Source organism: Sciurus carolinensis, chromosome 1 (assembly GCF_902686445.1).
Source record: "Sciurus carolinensis chromosome 1, mSciCar1.2, whole genome shotgun sequence".
NCBI lineage: Eukaryota > Metazoa > Chordata > Mammalia > Rodentia > Sciuridae > Sciurus > Sciurus carolinensis.
In genome coordinates this window covers 101,609,343-101,623,367 of record NC_062213.1, presented here as the reverse complement: position 1 = coordinate 101,623,367, position 14,025 = coordinate 101,609,343, and the positions used below count along the sequence as shown (strand labels likewise).

General features: G+C 40.2%; 1 protein-coding gene across 2 annotated transcripts in view; it reads left to right on the top strand.

Moving 5' to 3' along the window:
• Positions 1-323: 323 nt before the first annotated feature.
• Notch2 (notch receptor 2) overlaps positions 324-14,025 on the top strand; it is a 159,048-nt gene continuing 145,346 nt past the window's right edge. For both annotated transcript variants that reach the window (XM_047549663.1, XM_047549665.1), the window contains exon 1: positions 324-656. In XM_047549663.1, the coding sequence (XP_047405619.1) occupies positions 584-656 (73 nt within the window). In that variant the 5' untranslated portion in view covers positions 324-583. The remainder of the gene's footprint in view (positions 657-14,025) is intronic.

The following is a 14,025-nucleotide window of genomic DNA, read 5'->3' as shown; positions in this document are numbered from 1 at the left end:
TCCCTACAAGTTCATGATACTGGCAAACCCGAGTGTTTGAACTTCAGAGTACTTCACCCACCCCTTCAGCAGAGGCACCGCCCAGCTAGGCGCTCCAGCGCGGACCGTGTAAAGGCGCTTCGCGACCCGGCGCGGGTTGGGGAAGGATGGTTGGGGAGTGGGGGTGTCTGAGTTCTCGTAGTAGATCCCTCCGCGCGGAGCTCGTGCCGGCGCTTCTTCCTGCGGGAAACCCCTGGGTGCCCAAGGCGGCGGGGCCGAGGCTGCGGCGACAGGGGGCGGGGCTTTGCGGTGGGAGGAGGCGGCCGAGGCGGAAGGACACACGAGGCTGCTTCGCTGCACACCCGAGAAAGTTTCAGCCAAACTTCGGGCGGCGGCTGAGGCGGCGGCCGGGGAGCGGCGGACCCGCGGTGCAGGCAGTCCAGGCTTTCAAGCCCGAGCTTCGGAAGGTAGTGCCGGGCGGTGAACCGCAGCAGCAGCAGCAGTAGCAGCAGGAGGGGCGAAGAAGTGGGGCTCCTGGGTCGGGACCCCCTCCCCATGTGGATCTGCCCAGGCGGCGGCGGCGGAGGAGGAGGCGACCGAGAAGATGCCCGCCCTGCGCTCCGCTCCGCTGTGGGCGCTGCTGGCGCTGTGGCTGTGCCGCGCGGCCCCGGCGCGTGGTGAGTATTTGACTGAGGGGCGCTGTCCCCCGCGCTCTGGCCGCGTAGTGTTGGGTCAAGCCCGGCCGTCAGGCCGGCCACCTGGGGCGAACTACCCCCGCACTCCCCTGGTTCTCTTTCTGCGCAGCAGGGCCCCGCCGCCCGCGCAGAGAGAGGCCACTTGGTTCCCGAAAGTTTGGACATCGTGGGTCCCTGCTCGTGGCCGGCCCCTCCCCCGCGCTCCCCGCCGCCTCCCTCTCGGCTCTGCCGCTGGCCCCATACACGCCTCCTCTGCCTGAGCGAGGCCGCGCAACGAGGCTCAGAAACTGCCTCTTCCGAGCACAGGAGTTGAACAGTTTTGCTCTTTTGGTTCCGCGTTTCTTGGGGGTCAGAGGAGAGCCAAGAGCTGGCTGCCTAGGGCGAACCATCGCCGGCCACGGGCCGCGGATGGGCAGAGCGAAGGAATGCCAGATTCTGGCGTGGAGCGAGCGGGGGTAGGGCCTCCAAGCCCAAGGGCTTACCCCTTCACTGCCGGACTTCGCTTTGCCAAAGGGGAGCACGCAGTCTGGGTGTGTGGGTTTGGTCGGGATGAGGACAGGGTTTTGTGGCGCGCCCGAGTTTTGACACTCTGACCGGATTGGCGGTCTGGATGAGTTGGGTGTGTTGATGAGTCGGGCGTGTTGCTCGTCTTTGAAAGGTGGAGGCAGGAGCAGTAGAGAAACTGGTGTGGCTGCATGCTGAACCACATGATTTAAAAATTTCAACTGCTGTTATTCTTTCCGAGGAGCGGAGCTCTGCTGCTGTTTCAGTGTGTGTCCAGACCCAGGAATGTGGTGTGACGATCATCAACTCCTCCAACCTGGCAGCGGCATTTGCAGCTCTTTTGGCATGGTTGGGGGTGGGGCGGGGCGGGGCGGGCAAGGAAAAGTGGATACGTTGATTCAAAGTGCTTTGGAGGAAAGCCTCTTTATGGTTGGATATTCCCAACAATCTTTCTAACAGGGTTGGAGCAAGGAAGGAAACATATTTCACCCATCCCATCTGCACTTTTAGATTCTGAATTTCTTTAGACTGTTAAGTGGCAAGAACTTGGACTTGGGGGCTCTGCTCTATAATTCTGGATTCAAAACTGCTATATGAACTCACCAGTAAAGCGGGAATGAAATTATCCAGCTAATAGGATTAATTAAAGAATGTATATAAAACTCATGGCTCTTAACAGGTGTTCAGAAAGTCCTTTCAGGACAGGAGCTGAACTTATTCTTTCCGAACTCTGTTTCTTTTGGGGTAGGGTCTTGTGCATGTTTGTTGAATCGAAAGGGCCCCTTTTTTTCCTGAGCCTAATCTGAAGGAAGATTTTACTTTTACCAAAAAACTAGTACATGAACTATGTCTCTTTTCAAAGAAAAGGAGAAGATGAGCTTCAGAAAAACATGGTCTTTGTTCATTGTTAACAGGCAGCCAACATGCCAATCACAGATGTTGAAAAGAGAACAAGGTTATTTATCACCTGAAAACAGTACTGGGTTGTTCAGCACCAACCAGATACTTCTTGGAAAGTTCAAATTTCATACACAGCTAGGTCCCTAAGAATTTCAGAAGTGGACCAGGAGGCTGTGTGATGATGAAACAAAACTGTTGTTTCTGAAATATTTTAAAAAATGCATGTAATGGTATTTTTGCCTTTCCTTTTTCTTTGAGTGGAAACTTTAGTATAAGAGTAGATTTAGGATAAAAAGGCATACAATCAATGAAATATTCTGAGGGTTACAGTCCTTGGCCTACCATTAACTTATTTTGTTTAGTAAATAATATAGTCTTCATGATCTGTAGTCTCTCCACCTATGAAATAGGACTAACGGCATAACCTTTAGAGGGTTATAGGAAACATTCAGTACAACTGAAAGGTTATTACAAACAAATATTAAGTAATAAGAAAGAGGATTACTCTGCCATATAGGGCTTTGCTCATTCTAGGACCCCAGTGCACAGAACTATATCCTCCTGATCTGGCGAGGTAGTGCTGTGGAGGGTCATCTTGAGTGTTACTCAAGTTGGCTCAAAGGGTAGGATTTAGACATTTTGATTTTTAGACAGGTGTTCTTTAGATGCTAAACTACTATAATAGAAGAGATTAAAACCCTGTTTCTTAGTACAAGTCTTAAATCTCAGAGTCTAGCAGTAAAGGCTTCTTGAATCCTCCTAATCTATTATGATTGTATTTTGCCAAGGTACCAATTAATTATAACACACCCTTCCAAACTTGAGTGGTCCTGTGTTTGGCTTATGGCCAATTGTTAATTTAAACATCACCAAGTTCCTAAGGCAAGGAGCTGTCAGCCCATCTGTCTGATTGTCTAAACAGCTATCCAGGACCACCCCTTGCTCCTTGTTTTCTTTAGCTTTGCGGTGGGAAGTGACTCCTTGGTTTTGCTACCTGCTAGATAATTTCCCAGCTGAATTCGAGTGCTTTAAGAAAAACCTTACAAAGAGCAATTGTTTCTTTCAGATAGAGATGAAATTTACCCTAAAACTATTTTCCCTTTGTCCTTCTGTATTATTATTTATCTCCTTTTTTGAGGTATGTATTTGTTGTGGGGAGAGTGATTATTTGTGTTATCTCTTCTTTTCCTTGTGTTTTCATTTTTTAAAACATTCATATCTTGTTGACATCTCTCCACCCCCTTCCTACTGTCCTGCCTTTTTTTGCAGGCTTCTGATGGCATAAAGGAACAACTTTTGGTTCACCTGGATTATAGTTGCTGACTTCAGGACCTTTAAAGAATGTCTTAATTCAGTGGGATATGCTTGGATGCTTCAGAGCAGCCTTACAATACATTTTAAAAATATCACACCCACAGAAATTCTATTTTGCCCACAAAATTTGCATTGATCTAGTTCCCACTCTCTGATGCCATTCCTAGTGATCCTCCTCCTTGCCCCTTCCATTGTGGTTGAACAGAGCTCTTCGTCCTGGCAGCATCAGAATCAGCTGGAATTATTCTTGGACTCAATGCCCAGGAATTCCCATACAATAGGTTTAAGAATCTGCATTTTTTTTTTTAAGGTTTATAAGTGATTTTGACACAGGAACCTGGTTGGAACTCATTGATCAATTCTACTTTTTCTGTCTTCAAGTGGTGTATGGATTCTATAAATTTAATAATTCCCGTAATGAACCTAATGATAGCTAGCCAATCCAGTGTTTAACCCTTCTGACTCTTGAATTTAGAAATTACTAACATAAAAGCTATAGAATATAATGTTAATTTTTTCTTGTTCATCTAGGCACAAAGTGTCGTCATTGTTTCTGTAGAAAGTTTCTTATATTTGAATAATATTACAAATTCGCCTTCCCCTTCTTTGCTATCTTTTTTTCCTTGAGGATAATTTACATATATCATTTTTGGATTTTTTATCTCTTTGTCTAAAATGGTTTTAGAGTGAAAAACTCCAACATGGCTTGAATAAGATTTTAGTTCATTATCCTTATGCTGTGTTTATGGTTCATATTTAAGTGCTTCCTTTCTGGATATCTGTATGTGGATGTCTCAACTTGGCCCATTCATTTTCCTCCTATCCTTTCCTGATTCTTCTTCTCCTGTCTTCTCCTCTTTCTCTGCAAATGATTTGAAACCAAAAAGTTTTCTTTCTTTATCAGTCTGCTGTATGTGTAGCATTTTGGAAGGATCATGGAACTAGAAGGATCATGGAGCCAGAAGAATTTTCAGTTAGGTCTGTTGTTAATTGGTTTGGTGACCTTGCAGGAGAGGTACTGTTTTTGTCCTCCATTTTCTCATATACTTTGTGGTCACAGAGCCAATTACAGAGAGGAGAGTAGAATTTCTCTCTTTTGATCCACAGGTCCCAGATCTTTCTCACTCTTCATACTGCATGTATTTTGTGTACAAATGAGTTTATGTACACAAAAACACCCAAAACATCATCAAATACTTATTTTAATGTGTGCTGGAGGAAAAGAATTAGGTCTTTTAAATGTTTCTCCTAATACTTATATCCCTACTCCTCTACCTGGCATGGTGCCTTGGCATCTAATAGGCACTCAGTAAACAAATATTTGTTTAGTTGAATAGTTACTTTTAGTCATTTTCTTATTTTGGACTACCGTGGTACTCCTGGACAAATTTTAAGTAATATTTGCAAGAGTCATTGCTTACCTTAAATTTAGGGAAGAACCAAATTTTCCCCTTCCCCATATGTTTTATTTAAACTTGTCATTTTGAGTGTGTGTGTGTGTGTGTTTTCTTTCTCTTTTTTTTTTTCTGATCACTTCTGGTATTTATAAAGGTCACTTTGACTTTGGAACCTTAACTTCAAAGGTGCTGGCATCCACCCCCTGCCTCTCTCACTCTCTGCTGCTTCCTGTATTACTACTATAAGCCAGCACTTTTTATTATTTTGTTCAGAATTGTCATGCTTTATTGTAATTTTGTTATTTTGAGGACTGGTCATTTTTTGGAGTAGTATTTTTTACATATTAGAGGTATCTTAAGTTTATGTTTGTTTTAATGACATTTTTTATTTTTTTCATCGTAAGTTGGATATTGCAAACTTCTGCTAGACTAAGAGGATATGTATATATTTTCTGAACACCAACCACCACTGGAGGGAGGCCTGGTAAAGGTGAAATACATGGTATGTGAGTTTTCTCGGTAACAAAGTTTTGCTCCTTGAGGGCAGGGACTCTGCTACACACATCCCTTCTCTGTCCTACAGAACTGGAGAACTTGCCTGGCATGCTCCCAACATGCAGAGTCACCTGAGCAGTAGGTTTGGTTGAGCACCTGTGACTCCCGCTTTGCCACCTTGGGGCATTCTATAGGAGAGGCAGATGAGTCAATGGCTTGTCCCTATGCTTTCTCCTTTGAAGAAGAGCATCATTGAAACCTGACTCTACCTAGACTTTTATGCTATCGCTTTTTATTACTTAAGCAGTGCCTGCAGTTTTCATATTTTGTTAACTTATGTGTTGGCAGGAGCTTTAAAAATCTTTTAGTCCTTCTGTGAACCCCATGCTGGATGAGATTCTCTTATAACATCCTGGACAAGTGGTAGCATGCCTCCTCTCTGTTTGACCACCTCTGGTGACAGTCAGTTCCCTGTCTCTTGAGGCAGTTTACTCTATCTTTGACCAGCTATAATACTTAGAGAGAGATCTTATGTTCGACTGTAATCTGTCCCTTTATGATTTGCACCCATTGGTATTGTCTCAGGAATTTGTCTGAGTCTTGTGTGGGTACAAGGATCCAAAAGAGGTAGTTATGTAACCTTTACTGAACAGACACCCACCTGTCTGTAAAAAGAGTGGAACCCAGTGAGGAACATGAAGTTGATCTTGTCTGAGATGGCTGCTTACGTGTTTCATACCTTCCTTCCTACCTAGGTGGGCCCTGGTAGGAGGAAAAAAAATTGTCCAGCAATGTTTCACCGACCCATATTTGGTCATAATACCTGGGTGTTCTGGATATTCTTATTCAGTGGGTCCTGAATGGTGTTTGGGAATTTGTGTGTTCAGGAAATAGCCAGATGATTCTAATGTTATGGAAAATTAGAATCAAGACAGAGTGAATCTGGAAAATCAAAGTTTTATTTTGCTTTGTATTTTTGTTTTCCTGTTTGAGAATGGCATAGAGAGGTTGCCTTGTCTGGGTCCTGTGATCCTTTTTTCCCCGTTGACTATGTCTGTATCTTCCTGAATGCCTAATTTACTAGGAAGAAGGAAGCTTCTCTGATTCTCCCTTAAGGCAGGTAAAGTTGTTTTGTCTTTAACACAATAATCTGCTAACTATCCTGTGTCTTAGGACATGCTTATGCATGGATGACTTTGATGGAAGCCCTCTTCTCCCTCCACCAGAATGTTACCTGAGGTGCCAGAATGCATAGGGGTTCCACAGCCTGTTGGGTGTCCATTAAGGAATTCTGTCTTCAGATCTTGTGAAGGGTGCTTCCTTTGAGAGTGCGATTTTATGAACCCATGAATGCATACCCAGTGGCAGGCACTTCCCTCAGGTGGATTATTGAGAAGATATATCAGGTCACTTATTTCAGGCAGTCTTGATTTTGAGGTGCCTAGGTTATACCAGCAAATAGAGTCAGAAAGGGAGACTAAAGGGGGCATCTAGGGTTCTTGAGCAGAACTGAACAGTCTTCAAGGGGCTCAGGATTGTTTCTCTTATAAAGACACTTTTGATACCACTGGGACAAACCATTCAGTGTTCCTTGGTAGTGGTGGAAGACTTACTTACTATCTTTTTTTTTTTTTTTCCTCCTTCCTCTCCTTTTTGAGGGGGAATATTAGTTATGTGACAGAAAACACATTGTGCCCTTAAAAAGAAGAGTAAAAACAAGAAAATGGGATAATAAGAGTCATGGTGAATACAGCAATTACTGTATTAGTTTATTATATAAATATGTACATTTCTCTGTAATTCTTGGGTAGGATCCTTAACTATTAGTTTTAAGATTTAGAATCTTTGCAGCTCTGCTGACTTAGTGGTGTGTGAGGGGGGATTGTGGTATGTTGTCACACTTAATTTGTATGTGTACCCTTGGCATCATGTGGTATGGAGTTCAGGGTATTCTAGTCTTTAGTTGTGTGGGAATTATTGACCAAGTAGGAGTTACGGTCCTTCCTCCAAGAGCTGACATCATCATGGAGACAAGACAGTTGGGCCCGCAGTTAGGAATATTAAATACAGCCAGTTAGTCACTCATCTACACCCTCCTGTAGTTTGGGTGACTAAGAGCTGTAGAGTCTGGGGGAGTAAAGCCAGATCCTGATACCACCAGGTATCAGCAGTACAGCTCACCCTCTGGGCTTCTCTGCTATTGTGTTCTTTATGCCCTTTTCCTATTTCCCTATTGTAATTTAGAAGTATCAAGGTTTGACTTGGAGAAAAGATAAGGACCCTTTTGATTGGCATGAGTATACATACAAATTTGGCACATGTTGTGTATCTGTTATGTCTGTTGGGGTTTGTAGTGAGAGGGACAGAGAGAGAGAGAGAGAGAGTGAGTGATCGAGAGCGAGCTAGCTAGCTATGTCCTCAGTCCTGGATACCAGACCTGATCTAGGACAAGTTAAGTTGGAAATATCTTCTTTGAAGGATCCAGTTATTTTTAAAAAAAAAATTATTTTTATTAGTTATACATGATAGTAGAACGTATTTTGATATACATATATAGAGTATAACTTCTCATTCTTCTGTTTGTACATGATGTAAAATTACATAGGCCAGTAATATATATACATAGGATAGTAATGTCCAATTCATTCTACTGTCTTTCCTATCCCCCTTCCTTCCCTTCATTACTTTTTGTCTAATCCAGTGACTTTCTATTCTTCCCTAACCCCTCTTATTGTGAGTTAGCATCTGCATGTAAGAGAGAACATTTGGCCTTTGGTGTTTTGGGATTGGCTTATATTTACCATGATATTCTCCAGTTCCATACATTTACTGGCAAATGCCATAATTTCATTCTTCTTTATGACTGAGTAATATTCCATAATATATACATATATATATATATATGCACACACATATGTATGTATATATATCACAATTTTAATTCATTCATCTGTTGAAGGGCACCAAGGTTGGTTTCATAGTTTATTATGAATTGAGCTGCTGTGAACACTGATGTGTCTGCATCACTGGAGTATGCTGATTTTAAGTCCTTTGGATGTATACCAAGGAGTGAGATAACTGGGTCAAGTGGTTACTCCATTCCAAGTTTTCTGAGGAATCTCCATACTGCTTTCCAAAGTGGTTACACCAGTTTGCAGTCCCACCAGCAATGTATGAGTGTACCTTTCCCCCCCATCCTCACCAACATTTATTGTTGCTTAAATTCTTGATAATTGCCATTCTGACTGGAGTGAGATGAAATCTTAGTTTTAATGTGCATTTCTCTAATTGCTAGAGATGTTAAACATTTTTTCATATATTTGTTGACCGATTGTCTTCTGTGAAGTGCCAGTTCAGTTCCTTTGCCCATTTATTGATTGATTGGGTTATTTGCTTTTTTGGTGTTTTTTGAGTTCTTTATATATCCTGGAGATTAGTGCTCTATTTGAGGTGCAGGTGGTAAAGATTTTCTCCCATTCTGTAGGCTCTCTGTTCACGTTCTTGATTGTTTCCTTTGCTGTAAAGAAACTTTTTAGTTTAATACCATCCCATTTGCTGATTCTTTTCTTTTTCTTTTACAGTGGCAATGTTCATTTATTTCAGAGGTCATTTCTTAATAAAGTTCTGATAAAAAGGTGTCAATGACAACTCACAAAGGGGCTTATCCAGGCTGTGTGTTTCCCTATTTTTATCACTTCCAATTTTCTAACTTTTTAAAAAATTATTTTTATTCTAATTAGTTATACATGAAAACAGAATGCATTTTGATTTATTGTACACAAATGGAGCACAACTCTTCATTTCTATGGTTATACATGATGTAGAGTCATACCATTGGTGCAATCACACAAGTACCTATGTTAATGATGTCAATCTCATTCCACCATCTTTCCCACTCCCCTGCTTTCCCTCCCCTCACTTCCCTCTGCTCAACCCAAAGTTCCTCCATTCATCCTTTGCCCACCCTGCATTATGGATCAGCATCCACATATCAGAGAAAATATTCGGCCTTTGGTTTTTTGAGATTGACTTATTTCACTTAGCATGATATTTTCCATCTCTATCCATTTACCTGAAAGTGCCATAATTTTATTCTCTTTTAAGACTGAGTAATATTCCATTGTGTATATACACATTTTCTTTATCCATTTATCCTGTTGAAGGATGCCTAGGTTGGTTCCATAGCTTAACTATTGTGAATTGAGCTGCTGTGAACATTGATGTGGCTGTATCACTGGAGTATGTTGATTTTAAGTATTTTTGGTATAAACCAAGGAGTGGGATAGCTGGGTCAAATGGTGGTTCCATTCCAGGTTTTCTAAGGAATCTCTATACTGCTTTCCAGAGTGGTTACACTAATTTGCAGTCCCACCAGCAATGAGTGAGTGAATCTTTTTCCCCCACATCCTCACCAACACTTACTATTGCTTGTATTCTTGATAATTGCCAGTCTGACTGGAGTGAGATGATATCTAATGTAGTTTTGATTTGCATTTCTCTAATGGCTAGAGATGTTGAACTTTTTTTTATATATTTGTTGATCGATTGTATATCTTCTGTGAAGTTCTGCTCAATCCCTTAGCCCATTTATTGACTAGGTTATTTGTTTTTTTGGTGTTAAATTTTTTGAGTTCTTTATATATCCTGGAGATTTAGTGCTCTATCTGAAGTGCATGTGGTAAAGATTTTTTTCCCACTCTGTAGGCTCTCTCTTCATGCTATTGATTGTTCATTTATTGAGTCTTGATTTTATTTCTTGTGCTTTAGGAGTTTTGTTAAGGAAAATAAGTTCCTAAGACAACATGATGTAGATTCAGGCCTACTTTTTCTTCTATTAGGTGCAGGGTCTCTGGTCTAATGCTTAAGCCCTTGTGGAAGATCCAGTTCTTAATGAAGGAACTTCTCATCACAGACAGGCAATGACTGATGTGTGGTGTGGGCACACCCAGAGCTGCCGCTGCAGGTGGCGTTGATGAATCACACCAACATCTCCCTCACCTTTTTGTACTTGTCTTGGCAAAACCCTGTCTTACCAGCTTCTCAAATGTGTGTGTATTACTAGATGTAATTGAACAAGTTCTTGGGGGGTCATTTTGCTGACCCTTGCCCCTCTTGAACTGCAGGCCAGTGACCTTGACTCAGCTGTGCTCTCTTTGGTGTTCTGGCCAGACAGTGGGGGGCCTGGGTCTCTCCTCCCATTGGATGGAGGCACCTTTCCTTAGAGGCCTGCCTGGGGCAGTTTCTGGTCTTCAAGTCAGTTCCTTCTGCAGGTTATTGGCAGCTGTGCAGTAACTCTGAGTTCTTTGAATATATCAACCAAACATCATGCCAAGATGGACTCATCCTTGCAGAAAGACAGGTTGGGTCTGTGGTGTTGCAGAACCTGTTCTGGGTTAAGAGTTGCTCTCCCACCTGTGTACATGTTTATTCATATTAAGATTGTGTGTGTTTTGTGAGGTAAGGAAAACATGATGATAATATTTTGATTGGAGTCAGATGTTGTCTCCTTAATAATATGTTTCCATTTAACAAATAGCCTCTCTTTGAAATACAGTTTTACTTGCTGAATAAGGTCTTGAATTAGGAGCCATGGTTGTATTCTAAAGTATACTGCCTTGTTTGGAGGCAGGTGCATTTTTAAATTGTGTGGTTTGTTTAGTTCATCTCTTTTTATTCTCATCCTTCCCCCGCCCCCCTTTTGAGATGATTGTGGAAGGCTTTTAAGTCTCAAACATTTTCAGTAGTCTGTTTTAACTGGTACCTAGCAGGGAAAGATTTCTATGTTGGCATCCTTTTCCAACATTTAAATAAGAAAAATTGAATACTGCCTACTAAATAATCTATTCTGTTGCATTTCTCATATGAATAATCTCAGAGGTAGATAGTGCTAGTTGTTTACCTTCTCAAAATGGTAAATATAGTAAGCTGCAAAGATACTTTTGTTTAGTTCTTGGTTTTTACATGCATTTGTGCAGAAAGTTTCACAACTCATTGAAGTTTGAGTGTGTGTGTGTGTGTGTGTGTGTGTGTGTCTTTTTTTTTTAAATTAGGGATTGAACCCAGAGGCCCACTGAGCTACATCCCTTGCCCTTTTTATTTTTTGAGACAGGGACTTGCTAAGTTGCTGAGGCTGACTTCAAACTTGTGTTCCTCCTGCCTTAGCCTCCTGAGTAGCTGGGATTATAAGCAGTTGTCATCGTGCTGGCCCAGGATATGTATATTTTGATTATTAATTAGTTTTTATATGTTTTTCTATGCCGTGAATAGGACTTTTAATTTGGTAGATCTTCTTTAATTGGAAACATTAAGCATGTTTACTTTCATACACTATTGAAAGCACTTCCTAATTTTTATGAGGATTTTTAGGAAAAAGACCATATCCTGAGACTTGCAATGTCTTTGTTATTATTTCAAGTAAGTGACAATTCATAGTAACTCCCAGTGACACATATTTTCTAAGAGATTTAAAGAAACTAAAACAATCATTGTAACAATTTCAGGTAGGTTTACATAGCAACAGAATTAGCACTTGTGTTTATACATAATTAACTCATGTTTATACTTTGATTCTCTCTGGCACCTGTACAAGATTTGTGTGTGTGTGTGTGTGTGTGTGAGAAAGAGAGAGAGAGAGAGAGAGAGAAGAGGGGGAGGAGGGGGAGAGAGAAAGAGAGAGAGATAGTGAAGTAGCTACATTTAGAAGTAGTGGAGGATGTTTGGAAAATCTAAAAAAGTCTTAAAAAAATACATAGTCATACCACTGTCAATATTTTGGTATACATATTTGGTCTTTTTTCTTTTCTTTTTTCTTTCTTTCTTTTTTTTTTGTACTGGGGATTGAACTCAGGGTGTCTTGACCACTGAGCCACAACCCCCATCCTATTTTGTATTTTAGAGACAGGTTCTCATGGAGTTGCTTAGTGCCTCACCATTGCTGAGGCTAGCTTTGAACTCTCAATCCTCCTGTCTCAGCCTCCCGAGCCACTGTGTTTACAGGCGTGCACCATGGTGCCCAGCCATATTTGGGCTTTTATTCTGTATGCTTAAATTTAAAAAATTCATTGATTCATAATACATTTTTAATACATAAGGCAATTTTCTGTTCTGCTTTTCTTTGGTAATTACAAATATTTTCATATTTGAAAACATTTTTCATAAATTTAATGTTAATGATTAGATAATGTATTAATAATGGATTTACTGTGTTTACCCTCCTTTGGCTACATATTTAATTTGTTCAGCTCTTTTGTTTTTAAATTTTCATATATATATGGTATTGATCTTTTTCATACAGAAAGTTCCCTTTATAAGATATTTTTTCCAATAAGCTAAATTTCCAAAAGAGAGATTACTAAATTTATCCTAGAAAGTGATGTTGAAAAACAGGAAAACTAAGATCTCCAGTAATTCTGTAACCTCCAACCCAAACATCATGGTTAACATTTCAGTGCATTCTAGTTTTTATTTTTGGTGTCTTTGATTGTAATTGGGATTTTAATATAGATAGTTCTGTCCTTTGCTTCTGTACCACTTAAAATAATATGAACATTTTTCACACATGCAAATATTATTTAAGAATATGGTTTCAAAGGCTGCTTACTGTTTTATTATCTAGTATGCTTCATTTAGTGAAATTCATTCTTAGTTTCCAATTTTTGTAATTGTAAATAATGCTATGATTAACAATTTTTTGTTCATAAATCTTAGTAGAAACATTTAGTTCCTAATATAGACTCCCAGAAGTTAAACTATTTTATCTAAGAATCCGAACCTTTCTGTGGCTTTTAATACACAGTGCCAAATTCCTTTTCATATAGTTTTATCAAATTATACTTTTATTGGTAGAATATGAAACCGTAAATGCTCCCAATGATCATCAATTCTAGGTTCTATTTTTAAAACTCCTTCCCATTTGATAAGAGGTAAATGCTACCACATTTTAGTTAGCCTCTCAAATTATAGTAATGCTGCCTGTTTTTTCAGGTGATCAGTGGCCATTTGTATTGTCTTTTTGTTTATTTGGCAGATTGTGTCTTTTACCCATCAAAGTGTTCAATTTTTCTTTTTTCTTTTTCTTTCTTTCTTTCTTTCTTTTTTTTTTTTTTTTTTTTTTCTTTTTGGTACTAGGGATTGAGCTCAGGGATACTGAACCACTGAGCCACACCCCCAGCCCTTTTTCTTTGTATTTTATTTAGAGACAGGGACTTTCTAAGTTGCTCAGGACCTTGCTTAAGTTGCTGAGTCTGGCTTCAAACTAGTGATCCTTCTGCCTCAGCTTCCTAAGGTGCTGGGATTACAGTGTTTGTCACTGTGCCTGACCAAGTTCATTTTTTTCTGATTTGAAAAAATTCTTTAAATATTAAAGGTATTTGTCCTTTATCTTAAATATGTCACAATATATATGACATATTAAATTGCTATTAACTTTGATATAAAACTTATTCATTTGATGGGCTAATCTTTTTTATTCTTTGATTTCTAGTGGACTTGTTTAATTTTTTAAAGTATTTTTTAAATGGGACTTTTTGTAGCTGTTTTAAAATTTGTATCTGACTGTATCATAAAACAACATGTTTCTGGGCAAGGTGTCGCATGCCTGTAATCCCAGCACCTCAGGAAACTGAGACAGGAGGATTGTGAGTTCAAAGTCAGCCTCAGCAATTTAAGTAGGCTCTAAGCAACTTATGGAGACTCTGTCTCTAAATAAAATATATATAAAAAGGGGTTGGGGATGTGGCTCA